At 35.2% G+C, this 25,901-nt stretch overlaps 1 protein-coding gene across 3 annotated transcripts in view; it reads right to left on the bottom strand.

The window, feature by feature from the left end:
• LOC128999342 (caskin-2-like) overlaps window positions 1-25,901 on the bottom strand; it is a 242,594-nt gene that overhangs the window by 143,036 nt on the left and 73,657 nt on the right. Inside the window, exon 1 of one of the 3 annotated variants that reach the window (XM_054425791.1) lies at window positions 1,013-1,132. The exons of the other annotated variants lie outside the window; for them this stretch is intronic. Coding sequence (XP_054281766.1) covers window positions 1,013-1,079 — 67 coding nt within the window. The 5' untranslated portion in view covers window positions 1,080-1,132. Of the gene's footprint in view, window positions 1-1,012; window positions 1,133-25,901 lie in introns of those variants that run through there. 3 annotated transcript variants of the gene reach the window in all.

The following is a 25,901-nucleotide window of genomic DNA, read 5'->3' as shown; positions in this document are numbered from 1 at the left end:
ATCAACCTCTGATATACAGTAAGCACTTCACCTTGTTACGGCAGTGAAGTAAACATCTGTTGTGAAATCGTTAATTTAATAGATTCAGCCATTACCTTTCTTATATTTTCTCTCCTATACCTACTATATGGAGAAAGTACAGTATTTTGTCGTCGAAATTGTCAAGTTTGAGTTTTGGGTGTATATATGCGGTTGGATCTTCCTGATCCAAAAAGGTAAATTACTAAGGTAGAAGTAATGTTTGTGTATGTGTGTGTAGACGTTTTCAGAGCTGCAGACCACACCTGTAGTCAGATTATAATGAAATCTAATATGAGTGTGGGTACTAATATATGTTATCTCCTGAGTTTTTTCAATTTCGATTTGTAATGATGACGTCCCTATAAAACCTCATAAAATAACAAAAGGTCGGATTTTCGAAGAATCGGCTCAAACAATTTTAATTACATTTTAGTATGTTGCAGCCTTTCTAACTCTAAATAAAACTGTACTCCATTGCCATAATAATTACCGTTTAAAGCTTATTATTGCAACTTTTATGATTTTCCCATAAAAACCCCACAAAATACTTTAAAAGGCTTTACTGATTTTTGTTATAATTTGGTATTTAATAGTAATTTTAACTCTTAATAAAATGGTACAACTCCCATTTTTTTTTTAAATTACGGTTCAAAAGTTATAGCAGCTTTTGTGATTTTCCCCATAGAATATCATGGTTACTCCCACCGCTTACATATTATAAGGGTTGTTGACAAGCTAAAGGATGATACACACAACCTTTAGTTGTATTAAGTATATAGAAGATAAATAAGTGGATTACTTTTTCATTGAGTTATCTTTTTCTGTTTAAGGTACCCTCTGACACAACTGAAGCGACACAAAACTCGACCTCTCTCTACATCACAAATACAAATTAATGAACACAATTCCACCAAACAGATATCTCTCTTGACACATGCCACCGTATGTCAAGCATAACTTCAGAGCGTTGACAAGATAACACACTTCCTACCTTCACACTCGGGGTTCCTCTTCCGTTTCCGGAAGATCCGAAGGAAGATGCACCAAGCAGACTTCATTGGAGACACCGGAAACTAAGCACACAAGGAACCGAACGTCCGGAAACTTGTAGAAAAGATATTTAGAGAAAACAGTTTGTTAAATTGTGTAACTGAATAAAAAACAACATACAGGAAAAATAAATAAATACAAGTGGAGGTCGTACTTGTAAAGACATTTCTTTAACTAGAAAAAGGGAATAAGCTTTTTCATACCTCTACGGATACATAAATTTACAATTGGTGCCTCAAGTCAAAACTGTAATAATAATGAAGAAACAATTTATGTGGTTGTTTGTTATGTTTGGAATTTTATTTGCGTATCTTTAAGTCATAAAAATCTAATCAATCTACCAAACTAAACTATAAATATGGGAAAAAAGCATAATTACTACAAAATTATCTTCTCACACGGGCTTTAGAGTTTTTATGAATAAAAGATAAATAAATTACATAAAATTGCATTGAATTACGAAGTAAAAGTTTAAACATTTACTCGTGAAATGCTATTATTTGAATTTCCAAAATCAAATTACTTACAGTCATGAATAAAGTGATAAATTAAATCCCAACGAAATCTATATAGCTAAGAGTAAATAGAGATGAAATACATTCTGTTTTAACATAATAAGTATTTTTTTTTTACAATTCAACAGAGCTCTAGAGCGAATAATAAGTTTTACGGTAAACAGTATAAAATACTGCACTTATATTGCAACTACTGGCCTATTTGTAAAAGTAAACCAAGCAAATTAAACCTATAACGTCCCAAACAATAATATACTGACTTGTATCATATAGTAACCGGTTCTTTATTTCCTAATTTGAAAACTAATTTTAACATTTTATAATTACGTATTAAATTACAATACAACTCTTTACTGACACATAATTGGCCATCCTAACTAATTTTGCTATGTTTCTACATTAACTCCGTGTTTATATGCAAATCTGTGAGAACCACGGCCTCGGAATCCAGTTTTGTAGAGCCGCGGTTGAGGGGGCGTCCAACGGACCAAAATATGCTCCTACACTACCGCACCCATACTTTGTTAAATACTGTATTAGTTTAAAATATAAAGCATTGTTTTAGTTTTGAAGTTAAAAAGATGTTTATAGTACGGTTTAGCAATCAGAAAAGGAGCTACGTACCACTTAACATAGACAAAAAGTTTGAGAAAGTGGTTTTAATACTGTAAATATTTTTTCAGTATCATATTTTCTTAGGATGGGTCTTAATTAATTACGAGACAAAAATCATACAGAACGAATACATTGTAGTATGTCTGTTTCAATATTAAAATACATATTCATAGATTGTTTCCTTGAAACGTTAACTTGGATGGTATTAAATTATGCGTTTCTGTATGTATCGGTTGATAAAATGTAAGGACGTTTAATTCTAAGATTTAGAAAAACTAAGCCAAATCAAATTATCTTTGACTATTAGCCTATAAACATATGAAATATTCGACATTTTATAAAAAAAAACCAAGAATATAAATTTGGAGGATTTTTTACGTTAGGAGAATATGCAGAAAGAACTTTTAATCGTACTTACGAATCTTTTCTGCAATCTTAAAGAAACTGACAACTAATAGAAATGTTACCGGTACCCTACACAATATTTTTCAACTTACAACTACCTATAAAAACGTGTACAAATTCATAAAATAACTACTGACGTCAATACTAGATTTTAAAAACACTAACGATCTATAAGCCACGAAACTAGCCGCAAGAAAATAACACACTAACACTGAGTTAAAAATTTACGCCGCGATAGTGAAATACACGAACAACAAACTAACTGGACAAATGTGTACTTGGCGACAACTGAAGATCTAGAGATGGTGAAAGGGGGGAGGGAATACTTAATAATCATACGATGAGCTAATCACTGACAATAGTGCCAATGTTTAGAAGCGAAAATTACCTGGTTCGTCGTCTTGGGAAATCCATTACTGTACGAATTGTTTTGCAAGAGAGAAATTGTAATTTATTAACTCGTCAAATCGGTGTATCTACATCAGAAGGTCGACTTTTTTGATGAAAAAAAACGCAACCTGTACAACACCTGCTTAGCCTTTCTATAAGGAGCACTTTATTATTTTGTCTGAACAAGTAAATGATATATTATTTATAAAATGTTTATACATTATAGGCCTAGACCAATTCAGACTACCTTATTGTTTAAACTATAGCAGAACCTTCAAAATTTGTTGGTTACCTAATTTATATATACAATAATAATTCCATTAAATGTCAGATTTATCGTCATTTACTTGAATGTTGATACTTGAATAAAAATTGAACCATTGTGAAACAAATTTGTGAACTATATACCCATATAAATCAAAATATAACGTAAATTATTGAACTCAGAACATTCATCAATAAACATACAGCTGAAACAAGGAGTTTTTTTTTACCTATAAATTGTCATTGAAAATAACGTGTAATTGAATCTAACTACTCTAAGAAAACATGGTAATGAAATGTAAACACAGTCTGCAACGTAGATTCAAATCAGCTGTCTGTAATTGTAAATAATTGGTCGGTAATTGTTGTACCTTCATAGTAATCGTCGACTTGTGCACACTCTCAACTACATTACACTGCAGTATATTGGTGTAATCGGTCTTTCAAAATGTTTTTCATTATTATTTATTAATGTAATTAAAAACACAAACTCAAACCACTTCAGTAACCCGTCCCTAAGCAGGACCCCATTTATACGGATTTGATCCGAAAAGTGGTTTAATTCAGATTTTAAAACAATATTCAGATTGCAGTCTTCAACTTAAAGACAGTCTACTGAAAGTATTCAAAATTAATATAAGGCTAGGACAATAAACTTTTAAATACTTAAATATGTATACATATTATTCCAGGTAAACATTTTAAGATATTTCTTTCAAGTGCAGCATGACTTTTTCAAATGTGTGTTTAAAATACATAAAAATTTACAAAGTTAAACTCATTTTGACGCATCTAATGTTATTAATTTGTAAAAAATCCACCGCACATAAATTTACCGGAATTACTATGATTATCGGTAAGCAGAAGTTTGTTATCCGCTTGAATGCCAACAGCATAATCACTAATTTACAATTGGGGTTTGGATGAAAAAAATTAGTGTTAACACGTTTTGCAAAACATAAACATATTTGAAACCATAAAAATGGCTAAGCCACCTTCATTTGTCTAAAATTATAGCTCGAATCAACCATAAGATACCAAAGCATACCGCAACTCTCAGCGCACATTTCCCAGTACATTTGCGGAACCCCTTCGCAAGGAAAGTCCCTAGTTCGTGTCTGTTTAAAGACAATTTCTATTCAGCACCGGGTAAATCTCAGTCTCGGTGCATTCCGCGTTTATTCCAATCTCAATTCGCTTGTTTTCTCTCCAGACGTTCAAACTGTTGAAAGTCTGGCCAAGCTTAAACTTTCCAACCCAACCACGGTGGAAAATAAATTATCCGCCTTTCTCCTATTTTTATGAAAATTTTTAGGACACGAAAACACATAATTAACATTGAATACAATAGTATTTTGATAAAAAGAATTCATAATATAAAAACTCACTAGTGTTAAGGTTGCTGAAATACAAGTTATGTTTATGTTTTGAGAAAAATAACTCAACTAAATTTAACTTGCAAGTACAAACGCTTATGTGTCTCATTGCCTTGACAAACTTTTAAAGATATGACGATTTGTCTTATCACATGATTTAACTCATCACTTCGTATATTACCCACTTCACTGCACTACTGTATACTAACAACCAAGGTCAGAAAGCACAGTGTTTTAGTAAATTGAAAATACATGGTCATGTTCTCGAGTGATACAAAAATATATTATAAACCATAATAATGGAAATTAAATAAAAAAATAAGAAATATGCATGAAAAACGCGTTTGAAAAATTTTAATTGAAAAAAAAACTAATAAGCAATCTAAAGACATGATCAAATGTAAAACTAAATCCAACAACATAACAAAGTAAAATTATGCACACTATGAGTTTTAAAAGAACAAAATGTACTTACAAACCGTTCGAATTTTTTAAACATCAGTTAAATCTCCACATACCTGTAACACAACAAAAACATTTCAATAAAGTTTCATACGTTAAAAATTCCATACCTAAACATCAAGTGTTATTTCTGCATTGAACGATTTTACAATGAAAATAATAATCCAGCTCTATAAAACAAGGTTTTGGGGACAAACTTTCACTGTACATAAAAAATTGTTTCAAAGAAATTCGTTGCTTGATGAAATTCATTAACAAATCTATAAACAAATCGTCAAATTAAATTTTGAAAACTTAAGTTGAAGTTGCCGCTAGGGGTTTCCAATCCAATAAACACTAGTTGAAGTTTGATTATTCTCTTCTTCAAAAAAATAGTAAAACAGACCATTTTCAAATCAACACTACATTTTCCGATGAACTATAATCGGTTTATTTTTTTCAAACTGTTAACAATTTTTAGCACATGAATCTTCTGTGTCTTACTATTTCCAATGAATACAAACCCTTTCTACCGTCATCTACAGCTGTTTCTTGCTTTGCGAAACTTTTGAATAATACTATCAAGAAAGAGAGTATATGGTTATTAAAACTAAAACAGATCTAGCTCACAGTAGCAATAACGTAAATAACACCAATAAAATAGCAATAACGTCCATCTTATAAATAATTCCGACGTTAAGAACAGAAACCATTTAATAAAATTACAATTTCAGCCCAGTTGAAACAAACAAAAAAAACCTCACTTATTGTTCCCTTGACGGCGCCCATAAAGCCCTAAACACTATGGTTTAACTCTGTTAGAATAGTAATCTACATTTTCTACGGTGTACTCCACAATCCCTCTAAACATTAGGAGACAATGGGTCGCTAACAAACGCCTTCACAAATTAAGCATAACATCCACGGTTTAAGAGTTTAGACCCGGTTTATTTATAAACAACCGGTTCTCGAGATCGAGTTTCTAGGTAATCTCTTGTTCCCACGGATAAGCCGTCTAATAAAATCACGAGAAACCAGACCGAGTTGGTGTTACGTCTTCATTTGTATAAATCCAAACTGGTTCAACATTCAGATCTTAATTTTGGACAGAACTTGACTGAATAAATTTCCTCGAGTAGAGTCTTGGATAAATCTTTTGGTCATATTGCAGCAAAAACAGCCGTTTTTAATATATACTTTGCGGTTAGAAGCTCTTTTACTTTATAGGAAAAAAGGGAGAGTTAAAATTCAGCTATTGTATACTCAGTTGTAAACATAGATTGTAAGTATCGAAAGTATGTACCGTGTTTTAATTGGTTGTAGCTTATTGTTAGCATTCTTGTTAAACAGTTCGACATATCGATAGTATGATGCACACTGACACAATCGTAATAGACGAAACAATTAAATCAACTAATAGAAATATGTTTGTTTGCATTAGCAAAATTGGAAATAAACTGGGAGTCTTTATGATAGTTTTTAAAAATAAAGGTGCAATATGACGAAAAATATTGTTTCTCACACGGGCTAAAAGTGTCTTTTCGACCCTGAATCATTTTTTCAACTTTGGCAACCCCTCGTGGGTCGAAAAGAGTCACTTTACGCCCTAGTAATGAGATATACTATTATACATTTGCTAAAAAAAGTTTCGCTTTTACCTCAATTGAGTGGGCAGAAAAAGGGTGTTTGGTGACATTCGATTTTTTCATCCTAAAACGATTTCAGACACATGGCAAGGCCGTCGGAGTGACGTAGCTAGTAGCTACTCGCCGACCGTTGTGATATTATCTTTAATAAGCTTTACAAATATATTAAGGTGACAAAATATCGCTATAGGATGCGTGTTTAGCTATCAAAATACAAACTAACACTATCCTCAACAACACGCATTTACTTCTACGCGAAATTTATTACCTAACGGCACTCTACACACATTTATTTCCCAGTGTACTCTTAATGAGCTTTCATTATCTATTAACTCCTCTATATGCTGTATTGTTGCGGATGAATTGAGCTTCCTCATAGCAAATAAAATACAATGCAAGGCTAATCCAAGGACTACATCATCGAAGTGAATGCCGCTGATACTGTAGAGCTGATGGGCAATCGCAAAGGAAATATTAACTGGATAAATCGTTTGTATCTATGAAAAGTTACAGTAAATTATTTTTACGGAGATATTCCTTTAGTAGTCGTACGATTTATTGGCAATCGTAGACTATCAAATTAGTGTGATATTTTTTGCATAACATGATAAAAAGATTATTTTGTTTTATCAATACAGTAGCGTATAACACATACATGATATATTCTAGTCAAATCATTTCTCGATTGAATTAAAAATTATATTTGTATAGTTAGTTCTTGAAGCTTAGGTCATCAGAATATTAACTCTAACTAGTGCCTAGAAGGATTGTTTGGTAAAGTTAACATTACTTTTGAATATTATTACAGTACATATATTACATGTTTAACTTTAATAAAATGTTTATCTAATTAAAAATATACACAATTAAATCTCATATTATTTGTATCGGTCATTCGTAAACATGATTTGTCATTAACAATTAAATACATTAAGAAAGTGTCTTAAAAAAAGTTGGTTCCATTTTTTACTTTCAATAATGGGTACATTTTACATGCATCTATACACATTCAGCATTAACTAATTTTAAATTACTCTACAAGTTTGTTTACAGATTCGATATTTATTTTTCTTCTCAGGCCTCGCGATGCTAAAATAGCTAATCATTTCGACTGTTGATGCGATCGATATATCGGTTGTTTACCATCGATATAATCGGGAGCAGAAATATCCTTTGGGTATAAACATTAAACAGGAAGCCCATAAATTCTCAGTGGTATATTTAGTGACCGGGTGCTCGTGGATATAGACTCCGAGTTATTTTATGCCCTTCTTTCAAGTAACCCTATAAAATAAAACGTGCCCAAACATACTAAAAGAAAACATAACTTTCCATATCAGTGTATACATTACAGAGAAAGTATTTACTCGGGTATAGTATGACCAGGACTTGTATAAAATGCCTCAAATTAACCAGGCATGATATGAAACAGCCCATTACTTTGCATGGTCATTCTAATATGCCCGTTAGCACTTCAGGGTATAATATAACGTTGTTGCAGGACCTCTTTTTAGAAATTTGTATCCTTCTTTGGAATTAATATAACCTAAAAAAATAAACAACACAAACCTAACCAAACTATATACACAATATTTCATTATTCATGATAATTCTTTAAGACTTTCAAATAATTTTTTGGCCTTGGCCTACCTAAAACGAAGTAAACTTCATCAAACACACCTAACCATACACAAAATCAATTAATAATTATTTAAATTAAATATTTTTATTTAATACTTTGCCTGGCACACCTGTGGGTATTCCAAACAATGACTCTTTAAAAAAGTATAAAATCATATCGTTATTACTCGATTTCATAATTTACCTAAAAGCTTCAGGTATTGTATAGAGTGCCTAGACATTCGAAAGAATGCCTACATTCTTTACTTTGCCGTAAACATGTATAAAAGAAAATTAAAAAAATAACAGTTTAACTTGGCTTGTTCAAAACATGATTACCCAACGGTGTAGCAACAGAGGCCCTAAAATACAACCCTGCGGTACTCCTCTTCAATCATGATTACTGCACCTAGACCACAATGTTAGTAGTAAGCCAATGTAGACATTGGCAAAAGGCATAGGTTCTCACAGCAAAAGTATTGAAAGAAATATTTGTTTATAGTTTCTAGGAAGACTATCTGACACAAAGTTGAGACCGTATACATTAGGATTCATTTAAATTAATTGACCTGTGCCAAGTACTTTATGTTTTCAATAAATATTTAAAACTCATTGTAAATTTAGAAAATACTGAAAGTTTGAAACAGTAAGTTATTATTTACGACAATTCTTCTATCCCTTAAACAAATACTTGGTCGAGATAGCTTTAATTCCTTCTCCCCTTCAATTTCTTTTAGGCAGCGACAAGTTGAAAATTCCTTTTTGCAGTAGATTATTTCACAGCTTGGCTTTTCAGCCAAAAGTTAATTTGATGTCACTTTTATTCTCTCTAAAACGATGCTTCTCCCACTTCCCCCTTGCATCTGGCGTTTCCCTCTTTTTCATCTTTCGCGGCCTTCGCTCCCTCTTTAATTAATCCCTGTGAACCTTGGCCTTTGAAAATTGTAAGCCTATATCAATATACAGTTAGAACTATTTTGGGAAATATGCACTAAACACAATGTAATTACTATTTAAATTATTAAAGCGAATTTACCGTCAAATAGAGTAAGTTTTGAGTTTTGGCAATTTTAATATGATACATTAGTTGTCTTTGGTTCAGGAATGATACTTTAAAAGATCGGGAAGGAGTTCGGGGACACCCTGTATAACGTATCTTTAGTAAAATTTCCGTGCCCCGTGGTCCTGAGCCCGCCCTAAGACATATCCACCTCTTCCAAATAGGGTGGGTCCCTCTGGCAAAAACCTTTTTATGTCCTGTATTGAAGAAACACCCTCACTAAAAGAAATACGTAAATAGGTTTCTTGACCTTTCTTTATAATTAAATTACCTCTAACTGATTTCATTAATATCACGTCCTTTCATATGTACATTACATCAGCTGGTCCTTCGACTTCAACAATGCCTCTCTTAAAACCACCTGACTATATTGCAGTTTGGTATAAAACACAAATCACTCGTATTCTAACACTAACAACAAATTTCGCCAATATCGAGTGAAGGTCACACAATCCATTATCAGCACATGTGTTTTAGCAAGTGTTCGTGTTGTGCTCGCTTACCTTATCACGAAAGCCTTATCACCCTTATCACGTATGGAGCCGCCCCTATAATGCAGTACCGTTCTAAGTTAAGTTGATGTACCACGGGAAAATGCACTTTTGTGTTTATTAAATTACACATGTAAAATAAGACCTGAAATTAAATTACGAATTAGAGATATTTAATTCACCTCCATTTCATACGCGATTTTTTTAAGTAGGTTACAATGTTTTTGATAATTAGAACAATTGGAGCTTTAACGTTATGCTCTACTACTACTATGCAATTTGTATGTAACAATACACAATCCCACGGCTATTTCTAGTCTAACCTAACCGAAACTGACGTAACCATAAACATTATTTGTTAATACTTTAACTTGAAAAACAAAGTGGTGCATTCCTAAATGCATTCAAATTCAAATTCAGAAGGAACGTGTATGAATTTCCTCTACTATACGCTGATGATATTCGAGAATTTATTTTCAAAAACTACTGTTCAACGAATATTGTGTATTTAACATTTAATTACACTACTTATAACGTTTAGTAGCATAATTATATTCTTTTGTTTGACCACTACGACGACACTGCAAGCAATCTCCGTTTCTAACCACTTCATGGTACAGATTATTTAAATGTATACACCCAAGAAATAAAAGTAAAATACCTTAAATTATTCAGAAGGTAATTAAACACTCTAGAGCTTTAACGTTCCTTCCCGATCTACGTAGTTTCCTCTTAATTCCTCACACTCGCAAAATCCAAGACATCAATTTTGCACGTTGTAGTAGGCTGCCTCTAATACCGCAATATTCTATGAAACTTAACGCATTAAATCGTACTTCGTAACCCCCTCTAAATTCATACACTGTCAAACGATGATTTAGCAAACTTAACTAAACAATATATTATCTCTTATGAGTTTAATAAATAGTGTAGTTATAGAGTTCATAATTAATTCTGAAGGATAACTATTAAAAATCGGTTTATGGATTTTATCTACACTACCTTTCGGGAGGTAAGGAAATTCCAACCGTTTTCAAGTTACTGTATTTGCATACCACTTTATGGTATATAGTCATAGGGTTATGTCTATATGTTTGTGGTTTTATGCCACATTTACCTTTTTTAAATTTTGGTTTCATTGTGTTTTTTAGGTTGGGAAATATATCAAATGCGATAAATGTGTGGAGAAAATGCATTAAAGTTGTCTTGCCGCTAAATGGTTGGAGAGAAAATTTAAATATTGTTTGACGCTAAATGGTAGAGAAAAGTTTAAATATTGTAAATAGTAAAGTTCTCATTTCATTCTTATGGAGAATGAGTTAACTGTTGCGGTATGCTTGTTTATGAATATAGTTGAAGACAATTTGACAAATGTTTCATTTCATACTGAGCTATGCAAATAAAAAAAAAAAACTATTACATATCCTGTAGCAACAAACCTACTACTCATTAAACTAAATTTTATTGAAATAGGAAATAAATCTTACAACTCAAAGTAAGTATTTGGGAGAATCCAATGATACAAAATGTTAATTTCGCTTAGTCTGCAGGTTTGTTGCTCCGGGAGTGTAAATACAGTAATTTGAGCCTTCTCAGTTGTTCGAAGACATTTACTTACAAAGAATCTATAACATTTAAAGATTAAAAAGTTATTTATAACCACCAAATTTCCATCCTTTGTATTCAAACCACCTTTTATCCACTTTTGCGAACATTTAAGAATAAAATCATTATAAAGATTTATGAAGGGGTCTTTTCAACTTGGTTTACTAGGTAGGCAATAATAGATATCCGTTTAATACTCAAATATTCGAAACAGAGATACTGTACCTCGTTTCCCTACTCTACTTAAAACTACTCTACTTAAAAGAGTTTTAAGCAAGGTTTAATTTATACTTCAAAGGCACCTCTTCTGAGGAACTCTAGACACTCTTAACAATTGTAAAATAGATCCAACAAAATCATGTCAACACTTCCCCACTCTTGAGACACTACTTGACACCAATCTAGCACAACAAATAGCTACAGTACCTCCCAGTTATCTGTGTCCATCTCCGCTGCAGGTGGTATCAACATTACAGTTCCATCTCACGAACAGCTGATTACAGTCGACTTATCGTCTGCTCCAGGAATGGTCTTGCTATTTATGTTTTTATCCTCTGGAACTGGCGACGGGATGTCCTTGCAAGAATGCGATCCTGTACTTCCCGGATGGTAAATTGGACAGTTTCGTGCGAAACCTTAACTAACCTTTCACAATGTATTTTCACTCCCGAAGTGGGGACCATTAGAAAAGTATCTTGGGCTTTGCTGAAATAGCTCAGCTAACAGACTGATCAAGATTGTTAAAAGAATACCATGTGAAGTAAATTGCAATACAAGGGTAAAACTAGGATTACCTACAATGCCTATTTAGTATTTGATAATTAAAACTACCAAAGCAGCTTTTCCTCCTGTTTCGGAAAATTTTAAAATTTGTTATTCATTTTTAAAACCTTTTTTCAAAACAATGTTAAAAATGTTATGCAATAGTCAATAAATCATTAAATAGCCACTTCACAACTACGTCGAAGTACCACTTTCACTAAAAAGTAAACCTGAAAAATAGTTTTTGGTATGAGTGCAAAGTATACAATATTTTAGGGTTAATAAGTACTGAAAACCCCCTACTTTTCCAGCCCAAAAAAAGGTGAAGCAAGTATAAGTAGCATAAAATAACAAAGCAATCAATCAATCGCCTCAAATAACAATGCAGCTATATTGAAATGTTCCTTGATGCAACTAAGAAATAAATTACAGGTTGGGAGTGTTAAATAAATTATACTTAAGGAGTTTAACTATTACAACACAAAAATGCAATGATCGCAATACAAATGGATTTAAACTAACTGCAACTAACCAATCACATTTAACTTGACATTTGCTCAACTATTATGCAAATATAGTTCGATATTTTCAATATGAATAATAGCTCGATCTAAAAACCCCGATTAAAAACGATAACATTGTGTTATGTATTATATTGTAGGACTGACATTGCCAAAAGGCACCCGGAAAAACTTTCAACGTAAAAATTTAGCCTCTTTACAAAGAAAATTTTTATTGGTCCATTATATGATTCCGACTTAAATGAACAATTTCATTAAACACAACAACAACAGTTATTGCAGTGGAATTAAGTTAAACTACCCTTATATTACTTTCAATCTAAATATCACCAAGAAACTCCAAAGTACAAAAAAATCTCTTCTGTCTGGTATGAGAGGTGTTGCATTGTATAAGGCTGGGGTGGTAAGGGGTGGAAGGATAAGGGTGGTTATGTGAGCAGTTACTTTAACCGTTCACTTCCTTATGGGCCGGGTGTGATTTGCCAGTCAGATTTTATAGTCAAGTTATTTTTTTTTTACGTAGAACCAACGTAATTGCAAACTGTAAATTGCGGTATATAACAAAATTGAATTGCCATATAAATACTACCACATCAGCAAACCTGCTAACTAAGGGAATTTCTGTGTTATTGGATTTTTAATCAAATATTTTCATAAAAAAATCATAATTTATCCATTACTAAAATTTATTGAGTAGGCCTACTTTGGTTTGCTGCTATGGGAAGGGAAAATGTTTTTTTTTTGTTTTTGCGAGACGTTAATAATATAGTGTTAATAGGTATGCCAAATTTGATTAAAATATATCTTTAAAAAATACAACAGTTTTCTTTTCCTCCATAAGAATAACGTGGTTATTTTAAATGTATAGTTTATTATTATTATGGAAACTTTCCCGTAATCTTTAATCAATTGTACGATAACTCTTAAATATAGAACCCAGTTTCTAAGACAAAATCTTACTGGTTCGTGAACTCATTCAAGTTTATGCCGCCCTAAACCTTTATGCCTAATCTAATAAAAATGACACTGAAATTACTCAAATAACAAAAAAAAACATTCGACGGATTTATTAAGTATAAAAATGTGTCACATGGCTATAAAAAAATATAGAAAGTATATTTTAAAATGTCACAGAATACACTAAGAAAGGTAGTTTAATATATTGTATTTAATCAAAATATAGTGCATTTCAAAATACATTGAGGCAAAGTACATTAAACGAATAATGTGTATAGAAAGTAACAAAATAGTCGTCAACCAATGCTAAACGATTTATTCCTCCATGCTAGACCAATAATTATACAGTACTGTTCATGCAACAACTGACAAGCTATGTGAACAGTAAAAAGGCTGGGGGTTCCAATTACAATAATTTAACAATTCATCAAACTTACCTGTGTAGACTACGTTAAAAACCGTTTAAATGTATTTCCACTTACATTGCTTCAAATTCAACAAAAATACTAAAATTTCTATTGGACAAAAGCTGTACAACATACATTTCTACGTTGGCAGTCACTTATACATTAAAGAGGCGAGTGATAAAAGCATAACGACGTACAGAAGTAGTGGGGTGCCACAAGGAGATAGTCTGGGGCCATTTCTGTTCTGTTCCAATCAGATGTTTAAAGCGGCACGAAGGCTATAAACATAACATCGTTCTTCCTTTCTACCATTGCTGGTCGCGAGGGAAAAGCTAACAAAGTAACAACCACAGGTTTACGTTTGAAACTCTGTATTTTACGTAATTTAGCTCATTTCATATTTATTCAATGCTGTATACAACTACAACTACAGTATTAATTGAACCTTAAACCTTAACTTATTGATTTGATGATATTTGATGTAGCTCAACGTAACACTACGCTTGTTAATTCAGCAAAAAACAATCAGATTGGGTACGAAGTACAGAGATTCATGAATACTTTGGGATTCATATGCGACTCTCAATTAAGCATCAAGTAAGTAATCTACAGTGAACAAAGAGCAACAGCAAGAGCTGGAACAGTTGAAACAATTTTTCAACAACAGAAGTTGACAGAAGGGAAGGAAGTGGTTGTGATGCTAGGTTATTAGTTGAAGAATAAGAACACAGTTCCGGAACTAGATTTTAATGTTAGTGAATTATATCTCTTTCCTGAGACCAAGCGCAGTAACAGCTTTTACTCTTCAGTAGAGTCCTATTTTCAAATAAACATATTTTCTCTGGTATTTCTCATATGCGTTGAACTTCCCATATTCGTTCATATTTACGTTCATTCTACACAATTCACAAAAATGATTTCGTCCACAAATAAGCTTGTGCTTTACACATTCAAGTCCAACCTGTATTGCAAATAATAAAGAGAGAGTCATTACCATTATTAATTGAGATGATCCTAGATGCGTTTTTAAACCCAAGTATGAGTAAAGGATGAGTAAAGAATGGAGCTGAGAGAATTCTTCTAGCTTTGAAAACTAAGATCCTCTGATTAGCCACGATAATTTAAAACCCAATAATCAGGAACAGCTGGGTCCAGTTTCTGACTTTACTCAGGATCAACCCAGCATCCTTGTCATCATTCATTCGAACACCAAAATCACCCAGCTCCGTTTACGTAGGAATTCCAGTTACACCCAGCTTCATGTTCGATTCGTTGCCAACTATATCGCCACCGGACAGTAGAGGTCAACCTCGTATGGTAATGCAGACCGTAATGTCTGTAATTACCTGCCGTAACATCGTTAATAAAGATCATTGATAAGGGGACAAATGAGAAACACGGGTTGGTAGAAAATCTGAAATTACACAAGCACTCGTGGCAGACGCCAACGATTAATTATTGAGGTTAAGAAACTAGAACGATACGTAGAAAGTGGCGCAGGAAGTAAAATTTAAGTTTTTTGTAAAATTTTGAACTAAGCCTACTAATGTTTAAACTAAATCAGAAAACTAACCGAACGCTTTGCCAAAAAGTATTGCTAGCCCAATAGTAAATTAAATCCGTACACTATCTCAACGTATCAATAAATGGCAAGAACCCTTTCAACTGAGATGTACAACAGCTGACACCAATTTTTTTTTTTTTTTTCAGAATGATACAATTTAAACTAAATTATGTATAACAATGGCTTTCCTACTACGTGTTGGTATCATCCTGATAATATAATACATGTTCATTAATGAGGCAAAACATATTTATTTATGGGGATTACAATCAGGACTTACATATGTGTTTTACCTGACGTTCTCAGACATTACTATGTTTCCATTCACTTAGTTTCCTTACAACAGAAAACGTCATGCAATACATGTACTGAAATACATCAAATACACAATGCTACTCGGTGTGAGTAAGAAAGTTCTCTTGGATACAATTCAAATTCATTAAACTAAATTTCGTTTCAGATGAGAAGTCCTAGACAACGGATGTGTAGCTGCGTCTAGGTTTAGTGTCTAGAGTCTAGAATAAAACAAAAGGAATAAGAGACTGTTGTTCTGGAGTCACCGACGAAAACCGAACACTGGCAACTGGTCTTTCCTTGACAGTTTGAGGGACATTTGGATAAACATTATGGCTGTATCTCTAATTTATAATAGATCCCAGAACACAAGAGAAAGTATATATTAAAACAAAAAAGGAATTATAGACTGAAGAGTAATTTTTTGAACTTAACAAGGGAAATGATGAGTTAAAAACTAAACATAATTAAACTAAAAAAAATAGTATTGTTCTAGTTTTTACATAATATGACAATGTAGGACTAGGTCACTTTGAATTCAAGTACAGTTGTCTAATTATATTCTATTTAGCTGGGGCAGAAGACAACTACTGATTTGGAACTCATCCCTGGAATTTAAAGTTATATGCCTGAGTATCCGAAAAAGATTTTTAAGCAGTAATAGACTATATTTTAAGTGATATTTTAAGTTTAAAACATAAAACATTTTAACATTTAACACTTTAAGTTATAATATTTTGAATTTATGACTTATGTTACCGCTAATATTCAATAGCTGGGTGCTCAGTTATTTCGTGTTCCATCAACATTATGTTCCCACATCTTAGAGAAAAAAGTCGATCCATGTGGAAAAAACATAATCCATTTAGAAAAAAGTCCACAGATGTGGAATTGGACTTGAAAGCTTATCGGGCCAAACATAAGGAACTCACACATTAGGTCATCTATTATTTACGCCTAAAATATTGCATATGTCTGAGAGTTATTAAAAACGAACATCTACTTCGTAGTGAAACTTTTCATTAGTGATTTCATATTGACAGATAAAAAGCTCGAGGTTATTTCATATCGTACTAAAGTTTGGTTAACACACAAATGAGATAATCTAATATTCAGGTAAAAAGCGCAAATATCTCAAATATTACAGGTCTAGTGAAGATCTACTAAGTGTTGCAACTTTCGACCACTCTGGAAGATTGTCTGTGTCTGAGGACAATCGTTAGCATTTCCAATCATTGTTGGAACCGGTTCGTCGCCGTGATGGACGTCTGGCGCTGGCGTACCCCAGGGTTCTACTTTGGGGCCGATGTTCTTTCTGTGTTCTACACGGGAAGAGCCGAGATCTGTCATCTAGGGGAAAGTGATAAACATCATTGAACATCCCAGTGTGTGGGTTAAGTGACAGTATTGGAGAAGAATTTAAATAGTAGGTATTCGACAAAGATAATCACTTAGGTTTCAGCCGATTTCCCTAAAAGCAAGTGATTACAGTAGGCTGTACTGGAAGACCTACGCCAGTAACCGAAGTTTTAAATGTTTATTTACATGTATATATATATATATATATATATATATATATACGTGTGTGAATAAGTTTTCGACCAGTATCGTGCGATGTTGGTTTAGTGAATGCCGCTGAAGAACTGTCATCAGTTTGAAACCTGTCCAGTTTTGACGCATATCTTATTTTTAGCAAATACTTAAGTAGATTTTCATGATATAATTGTATCTCTGACCTCTTTACCAACTTCATTTTGGTCGTACAGTATACAAAAAATGACAAAAAAGTTATTCGTCATTTTTGGATAAGTACATATAAAATATTTATTTCATATCTTCACAATCCATACAATAATATATTTTAAACTCGCAGCACACATTAATTATAATAAATTGTTCTGACAATTCAAACCCAACTCTTAACACGTTGAAATATCACAGATCGAAATCGTAATCTGATTTCGCGGTGGCACGACCCAGTGGCAGATCAGCTGATAAACGTAAACATATGACTAATATCGGTCAGCTGTTGTATTGTTGAAGCTGTATTGGCGAGTATTGAGGGCATTATGATACAATCACTCCAGGGCCGCGGGCTTGGTGGAATGTCAGTCACTCTGAACTGTCTACAGACTGTAATCGTCGAGTATATACAAATAGACAAGACCATGTGTCAACTTTTGACTATGGAAAGTAGTATTCACATTAAGCTTAAGTTGTCGCTAGTTTTAAAATGAAATTGAATAAATATAATTGAATGAATAGAATGAAGTTGAATGAATTGAGCCACTGACTTTGTTTTGTACTGAGATCATTTACTTATTTTATACACAGGCTGTTCAGAGTTCAAACTAGCCAAAAGAACGTTCAGTCATAGAAATTATCAAAATATCGAGTAGGCCTACTTCATATGACTTATTTTAAGATTAAGACTAAGACAATACTCATATGAAAAATAAGAGTCTAACCAATAATTTGTCTACATAGTCTGTATGACAGAACCTGTCTCATAGCCACCGTCTACCTGGGGACTAGCCAAAGGATATAAAGTCCCAGTTAGACGAAGAGGCAGGAAACATGTTTCATCGTACAGACAACTACAATAAACAGACTTACATTTTTCACCGTACCTGCAATGCGACACATAACTGCCAACTTTCATTACCATTTTCCAACTCCAAGAAAACCGCGAAGACAAACGAACAGCATTCTTCCAACAAGGTCAATCAGTTACCTTGTATGGAACTCAAGTGAAAAACTGCGATTGTTAAACCAGTCAACGGAGAATCCACAGTAGTTTGTCTTGTGGCTGCAGCCAGCGGAGAATATTGATCAGACTACTTGGAAATAGAGAAACTGCAATGCGACCAAGAGAAAAACCTAGCGAGCAATTAAGCTGGTGGTGTGAATTTCAAATTTTGCAAAATGTTTGGTCAGAAATAGGTTGATGAATGCCACAGAATTCCAATAATGTTATGATTATTAAAGATTTTGGCTGCAGATAAGGATTAGAGTAATTAGACTGGAAAGGTTGAACTTCAAAGGCGATAATTAGGTATTTCTTTAGTTACTTTGCAAAGAAATGTTGAATACAAAATGTTTACATCGACATTTTACATACAAATTCATACATCATACAGTCATACAGACATACAAGTCGTCCAGGTAAATCAAAGACTCTAGAATATTACATCATATAATTTTTTAAATTTTTTGAAGCACAAAAGTAAGAATCTAGCTAGCAGAACAAAATCAGGAAGAGTTTCTTCTTTTCGAACTTTTGTTAAATATAGAGTAAAGACGTCTACATTTTCTCGATAATGTCTTCGCTGCTGACATAGTTCGTTCGCACTGCGGCCACGATTTTTTTCTTATCAGACATCTACATCATTTTATACACCCTAGACCTGCAAGGAACCAACAAGTAGACTACTTAAACAAATACAGGGTTGAGACTACAGTGAAAACAAAACGTGTAGTTTAATCTAAAAGGAAAGCTAGATTATTTACACAAGTCCTATTGGGCAGAGTCTATTATGTAATACTAACGGGAATAAATTCAGTCCATGTTTTCAATTATTGTGTGCGAGAAGTAGTCGTTTGTATCCTAATCTGAGAACGACGGAGTGGTCAGAATCATCAGTCAAAATCATAAACCAACTAGATGATAATAAAGTCATTAATTAAACTTAGTTGTTTGATATAACAGTGTACACGCGTTTGTTGAATTGGAGGGATACATGAAATTTATCATGGCACTGAAGAAATAAAAACAATTTGGTTACAATGTAACCAATGTAATGTAACAATTTAATGTCAATACAACCTGTTTCGTCGATAAACTCAACAAGACAAAACGCAAATCCGCACTACAGTAAACTTTTAGACATTACGCAGTGGCAAAAAATCGCCCAACACTACTTTTGACAGCCTAATAACAATCCAACACGGAAATCCGTTGCGATCCGCCAGATAACAAATCAACTGGACAAAACTACCGCAAAATACGAGAACACAGGAGCGGGGGAGAAAAATGTGACAGCTTGCTTTTATGGCGGTCGTTTGGGGAAAGAATCATTGCAACAATTGAGATAAAACAGCGGGTAATACTTCACCGCTTTAAACCAAGATAAAGAGAAGCAACCGTGGCAGTTGAGTCTGCTTCATTATTGACTGTGATGGTTCGTACAAAGATAAGAGGAGCAACAGTGGCAGTTGAGTCTGCTTCATTATTGACTGTGATGGTTCGTACAAAGATAAGAGGAGCAACAGTGGCAGTTGAGTCTGCTTCATTATTGACTGTGATGGTTCGTACAAAGATAAGAGGAGCAGCCGTGGCAGTTGAGTCTGCTTCATTATTGACTGTGATGGTTCGTACAAAGATAAGAGAAGCAACCGTGGCAGTTGAGTCTGCTTCATTATTGACTGTGATGGTTCGTACAAAGATAAGAGGAGCAACAGTGGCAGTTGAGTCAGCTTCATTATTGACTGTGATGGTTCGTACAAAGAAGAGAAGCAACAGTGGCAGTTGAGTCTGCGTCTGCTTCATTATTGACTGTGATGGTTCGTACAAAGATAAGAGGAGCAACAGTGGCAGTTGAGTCTGCTTCATTATTGACTGTGATGGTTCGTACAAAGATAAGAGAAGCAGCCGTGGCAGATGAGTCTGCTTCATTATTGACTGTGATGGTTCGTACAAAGATAAGAGGAGCAACAGTGGCAGTTGAGTCTGCTTCATTATTGACTGTGATGGTTCGTACAAAGATAAGAGAAGCAGCCGTGGCAGATGAGTCTGCTTCATTATTGACTGTGATGGTTCGTACAAAGATAAGAGGAGCAACAGTGGCAGTTGAGTCTGCTTCATTATTGACTGTGATGGTTCGTACAAAGATAAGAGAAGCAGCCGTGGCAGATGAGTCTGCTTCATTATTGACTGTGATGGTTCGTACAAAGATAAGAGAAGCAACAGTGGCAGTTGAGTCTGCGTCTGCTTTATTATTGACTGTGATGGTTCGTACAAAGATAAGAGGAGCAACAGTGGCAGTTGAGTCTGCTTCATTATTGACTGTGATGGTTCGTACAAAGATAAGAGAAGCAGCCGTGGCAGATGAGTCTGCGTCTGCTTCATTATTGACTGTGATGGTTCGTACAAAGATAAGTGAAGCAACCGTGGCAGATGAGTCTGCGTCTGCTTCATTATTGACTGTGATGGTTCGTACAAAGATAAGAGGAGCAACAGTGGCAGTTGAGTCTGCTTCATTATTGACTGTGATGGTTCGTACAAAGATAAGAGAAGCAGCCGTGGCAGATGAGTCTGCTTCATTATTGACTGTGATGGTTCGTACAAAGATAAGAGGAGCAACAGTGGCAGTTGAGTCTGCTTCATTATTGACTGTGATGGTTCGTACAAAGATAAGAGAAGCAGCCGTGGCAGATGAGTCTGCTTCATTATTGACTGTGATGGTTCGTACAAAGATAAGAGGAGCAACAGTGGCAGTTGAGTCTGCTTCATTATTGACTGTGATGGTTCGTACAAAGATAAGAGAAGCAGCCGTGGCAGATGAGTCTGCTTCATTATTGACTGTGATGGTTCGTACAAAGATAAGAGAAGCAACAGTGGCAGTTGAGTCTGCGTCTGCTTTATTATTGACTGTGATGGTTCGTACAAAGATAAGAGGAGCAACAGTGGCAGTTGAGTCTGCTTCATTATTGACTGTGATGGTTCGTACAAAGATAAGAGAAGCAGCCGTGGCAGATGAGTCTGCGTCTGCTTCATTATTGACTGTGATGGTTCGTACAAAGATAAGTGAAGCAACCGTGGCAGATGAGTCTGCGTCTGCTTCATTATTGACTGTGATGGTTCGTACAAAGATAAGAGGAGCAACAGTGGCAGTTGAGTCTGCTTCATTATTGACTGTGATGGTTCGTACAAAGATAAGAGAAGCAGCCGTGGCAGATGAGTCTGCTTCATTATTGACTGTGATGGTTCGTACAAAGATAAGAGAAGCAACAGTGGCAGTTGAGTCTGCGTCTGCTTCATTATTGACTGTGATGGTTCGTACAAAGATAAGAGGAGCAACAGTGGCAGTTGAGTCTGCTTCATTATTGACTGTGATGGTTCGTACAAAGATAAGAGGAGCAACAGTGGCAGTTGAGTCTGCTTCATTATTGACTGTGATGGTTCGTACAAAGATAAGAGGAGCAACAGTGGCAGTTGAGTCTGCTTCATTATTGACTGTGATGGTTCGTACAAAGATAAGAGAAGCAACCGTGGCAGTTGAGTCTGTTTCATTATTGACTGTGATGGTTCGTACAAAGATAAGAGAAGCAACCGTGGCAGATGAGTCTGCTTCATTATTGACTGTGATGGTTCGTACAAAGATAAGAGGAGCAACAGTGGCAGTTGAGTCTGCTTCATTATTGACTGTGATGGTTCGTACAAAGATAAGAGAAGCAACCGTGGCAGTTGAGTCTGCTTCATTATTGACTGTGATGGTTCGTACAAAGATAAGAGGAGCAGCCGTGGCAGATGAGTCTGCTTCATTATTGACTGTGATGGTTCGTACAAAGATAAGAGAAGCAACAGTGGCAGTTGAGTCTGCGTCTGCTTTATTATTGACTGTGATGGTTCGTACAAAGATAAGAGAAGCAACCGTGGCAGATGAGTCTGCTTCATTATTGACTGTGATGGTTCGTACAAAGATAAGAGGAGCAACAGTGGCAGATGAGTCTGCTTCATTATTGACTGTGATGGTTCGTACAAAGATAAGAGAAGCAACAGTGGCAGTTGAGTCTGCGTCTGCTTTATTATTGACTGTGATGGTTCGTACAAAGATAAGAGGAGCAACAGTGGCAGTTGAGTCTGCTTCATTATTGACTGTGATGGTTCGTACAAAGATAAGAGAAGCAGCCGTGGCAGATGAGTCTGCGTCTGCTTCATTATTGACTGTGATGGTTCGTACAAAGATAAGTGAAGCAACCGTGGCAGATGAGTCTGCGTCTGCTTCATTATTGACTGTGATGGTTCGTACAAAGATAAGAGGAGCAACAGTGGCAGTTGAGTCTGCTTCATTATTGACTGTGATGGTTCGTACAAAGATAAGAGAAGCAGCCGTGGCAGATGAGTCTGCTTCATTATTGACTGTGATGGTTCGTACAAAGATAAGAGGAGCAACCGTGGCAGATGAGTCTGCGTCTGCTTTATTATTGACTGTGATGGTTCGTACAAAGATAAGAGAAGCAACCGTGGCAGATGAGTCTGCTTCATTATTGACTGTGATGGTTCGTACAAAGATAAGAGAAGCAACCGTGGCAGATGAGTCTGCGTCTGCTTTATTATTGACTGTGATGGTTCGTACAAAGATAAGAGAAGCAACCGTGGCAGATGAGTCTGCTTCATTATTGACTGTGATGGTTCGTACAAAGATAAGAGAAGCAACCGTGGCAGATGAGTCTGCTTTATTATTGACTGTAATGGTTCGTACAAAGATAAGAGAAGCAACCGTGGCAGATGAGTCTGCGTCTGCTTTATTATTGACTGTGATGGTTCGTACAAAGATAAGAGAAGCAACCGTGGCAGATGAGTCTGCTTCATTATTGACTGTGATGGTTCGTACAAAGATAAGAGAAGCAACCGTGGCAGATGAGTCTGCGTCTGCTTTATTATTGACTGTGATGGTTCGTACAAAGATAAGAGAAGCAACCGTGGCAGTTGAGTCTGCGTCTGCTTCATTATTGACTGTGATGGTTCGTACAAAGATAAGTGAAGCAACCGTGGCAGATGAGTCTGCGTCTGCTTCATTATTGACTGTGATGGTTCGTACAAAGATAAGAGGAGCAACAGTGGCAGTTGAGTCTGCTTCATTATTGACTGTGATGGTTCGTACAAAGATAAGAGAAGCAGCCGTGGCAGATGAGTCTGCTTCATTATTGACTGTGATGGTTCGTACAAAGATAAGAGGAGCAACAGTGGCAGTTGAGTCTGCTTCATTATTGACTGTGATGGTTCGTACAAAGATAAGAGAAGCAGCCGTGGCAGATGAGTCTGCTTCATTATTGACTGTGATGGTTCGTACAAAGATAAGAGGAGCAACAGTGGCAGTTGAGTCTGCTTCATTATTGACTGTGATGGTTCGTACAAAGATAAGAGAAGCAGCCGTGGCAGATGAGTCTGCTTCATTATTGACTGTGATGGTTCGTACAAAGATAAGAGGAGCAACAGTGGCAGTTGAGTCTGCTTCATTATTGACTGTGATGGTTCGTACAAAGATAAGAGAAGCAGCCGTGGCAGATGAGTCTGCTTCATTATTGACTGTGATGGTTCGTACAAAGATAAGAGAAGCAACAGTGGCAGTTGAGTCTGCGTCTGCTTTATTATTGACTGTGATGGTTCGTACAAAGATAAGAGGAGCAACAGTGACAGTTGAGTCTGCTTCATTATTGACTGTGATGGTTCGTACAAAGATAAGAGAAGCAACAGTGGCAGTTGAGTCTGCGTCTGCTTCATTATTGACTGTGATGGTTCGTACAAAGATAAGAGGAGCAACAGTGGCAGTTGAGTCTGCTTCATTATTGACTGTGATGGTTCGTACAAAGATAAGAGGAGCAACAGTGGCAGTTGAGTCTGCTTCATTATTGACTGTGATGGTTCGTACAAAGATAAGAGGAGCAACAGTGGCAGTTGAGTCTGCTTCATTATTGACTGTGATGGTTCGTACAAAGATAAGAGAAGCAACCGTGGCAGTTGAGTCTGTTTCATTATTGACTGTGATGGTTCGTACAAAGATAAGAGAAGCAACCGTGGCAGATGAGTCTGCTTCATTATTGACTGTGATGGTTCGTACAAAGATAAGAGGAGCAACAGTGGCAGTTGAGTCTGCTTCATTATTGACTGTGATGGTTCGTACAAAGATAAGAGAAGCAACCGTGGCAGTTGAGTCTGCTTCATTATTGACTGTGATGGTTCGTACAAAGATAAGTGAAGCAACCGTGGCAGATGAGTCTGCGTCTGCTTCATTATTGACTGTGATGGTTCGTACAAAGATAAGAGGAGCAACAGTGGCAGTTGAGTCTGCTTCATTATTGACTGTGATGGTTCGTACAAAGATAAGAGAAGCAACCGTGGCAGTTGAGTCTGCTTCATTATTGACTGTGATGGTTCGTACAAAGATAAGAGAAGCAACCGTGGCAGATGAGTCTGCTTCATTATTGACTGTGATGGTTCGTACAAAGATAAGAGAAGCAACCGTGGCAGTTGAGTCTGCTTCATTATTGACTGTGATGGTTCGTACAAAGATAAGAGGAGCAACGGTGGCAGTTGAGTCTGCTTCATTAATGTTTGTGATTGTTCGTACAAAGAGGTGCAACAGTGACATTTAAGTCTGCGAGTCTGCTTCATTATTGACTGTGATAGTTTGTAAAAATATGAGAAGTGGTACTTACAATGAATGAGAAGAAGTCAGTTTCACCACTTACCTGTAACAAATAAATCAATCAAATAACATATAAGTTTGTACAGTTATCAACATGTTTTCATAGTGAATCAAGTCGATTGTGAACATTTAATTTAGTAGTTCAATTGCTGGACTTTCAACGAGAGACCAATGCCTAAATCTGTGTCGAAAAAATGTGTTTCGGTGCCTAAATTCCACTGAAGATCCATCAATCACGTGAAAATACAAACAATCTTTAACGAGCAGGTCAAAATATCTCTGTTACGGATCACACCATATAAAAAGCTATCCAGAAATTTTGTTGAGTTCTAGCGTCACTTACGTTACAGCTCCACGTATCAGCTGACTCTACAGCTGTTATTTACACACCTGTTAGCTGTGATCATGTACAAGTATATCATATCCCTGAGAACTGAGAACAGTCTGCAACACACCATCTTTCTCA

The sequence above is a fragment of the Macrosteles quadrilineatus genome, unplaced genomic scaffold (genome assembly GCF_028750875.1).
Source record: "Macrosteles quadrilineatus isolate MER2022 unplaced genomic scaffold, UCM_ALF_1.0 Scaffold_8__2_contigs__length_117827958, whole genome shotgun sequence".
NCBI lineage: Eukaryota > Metazoa > Arthropoda > Insecta > Hemiptera > Cicadellidae > Macrosteles > Macrosteles quadrilineatus.
Note: the sequence above shows the minus strand (reverse complement) of the source record. Positions and strands in the feature narration are given on the sequence as shown.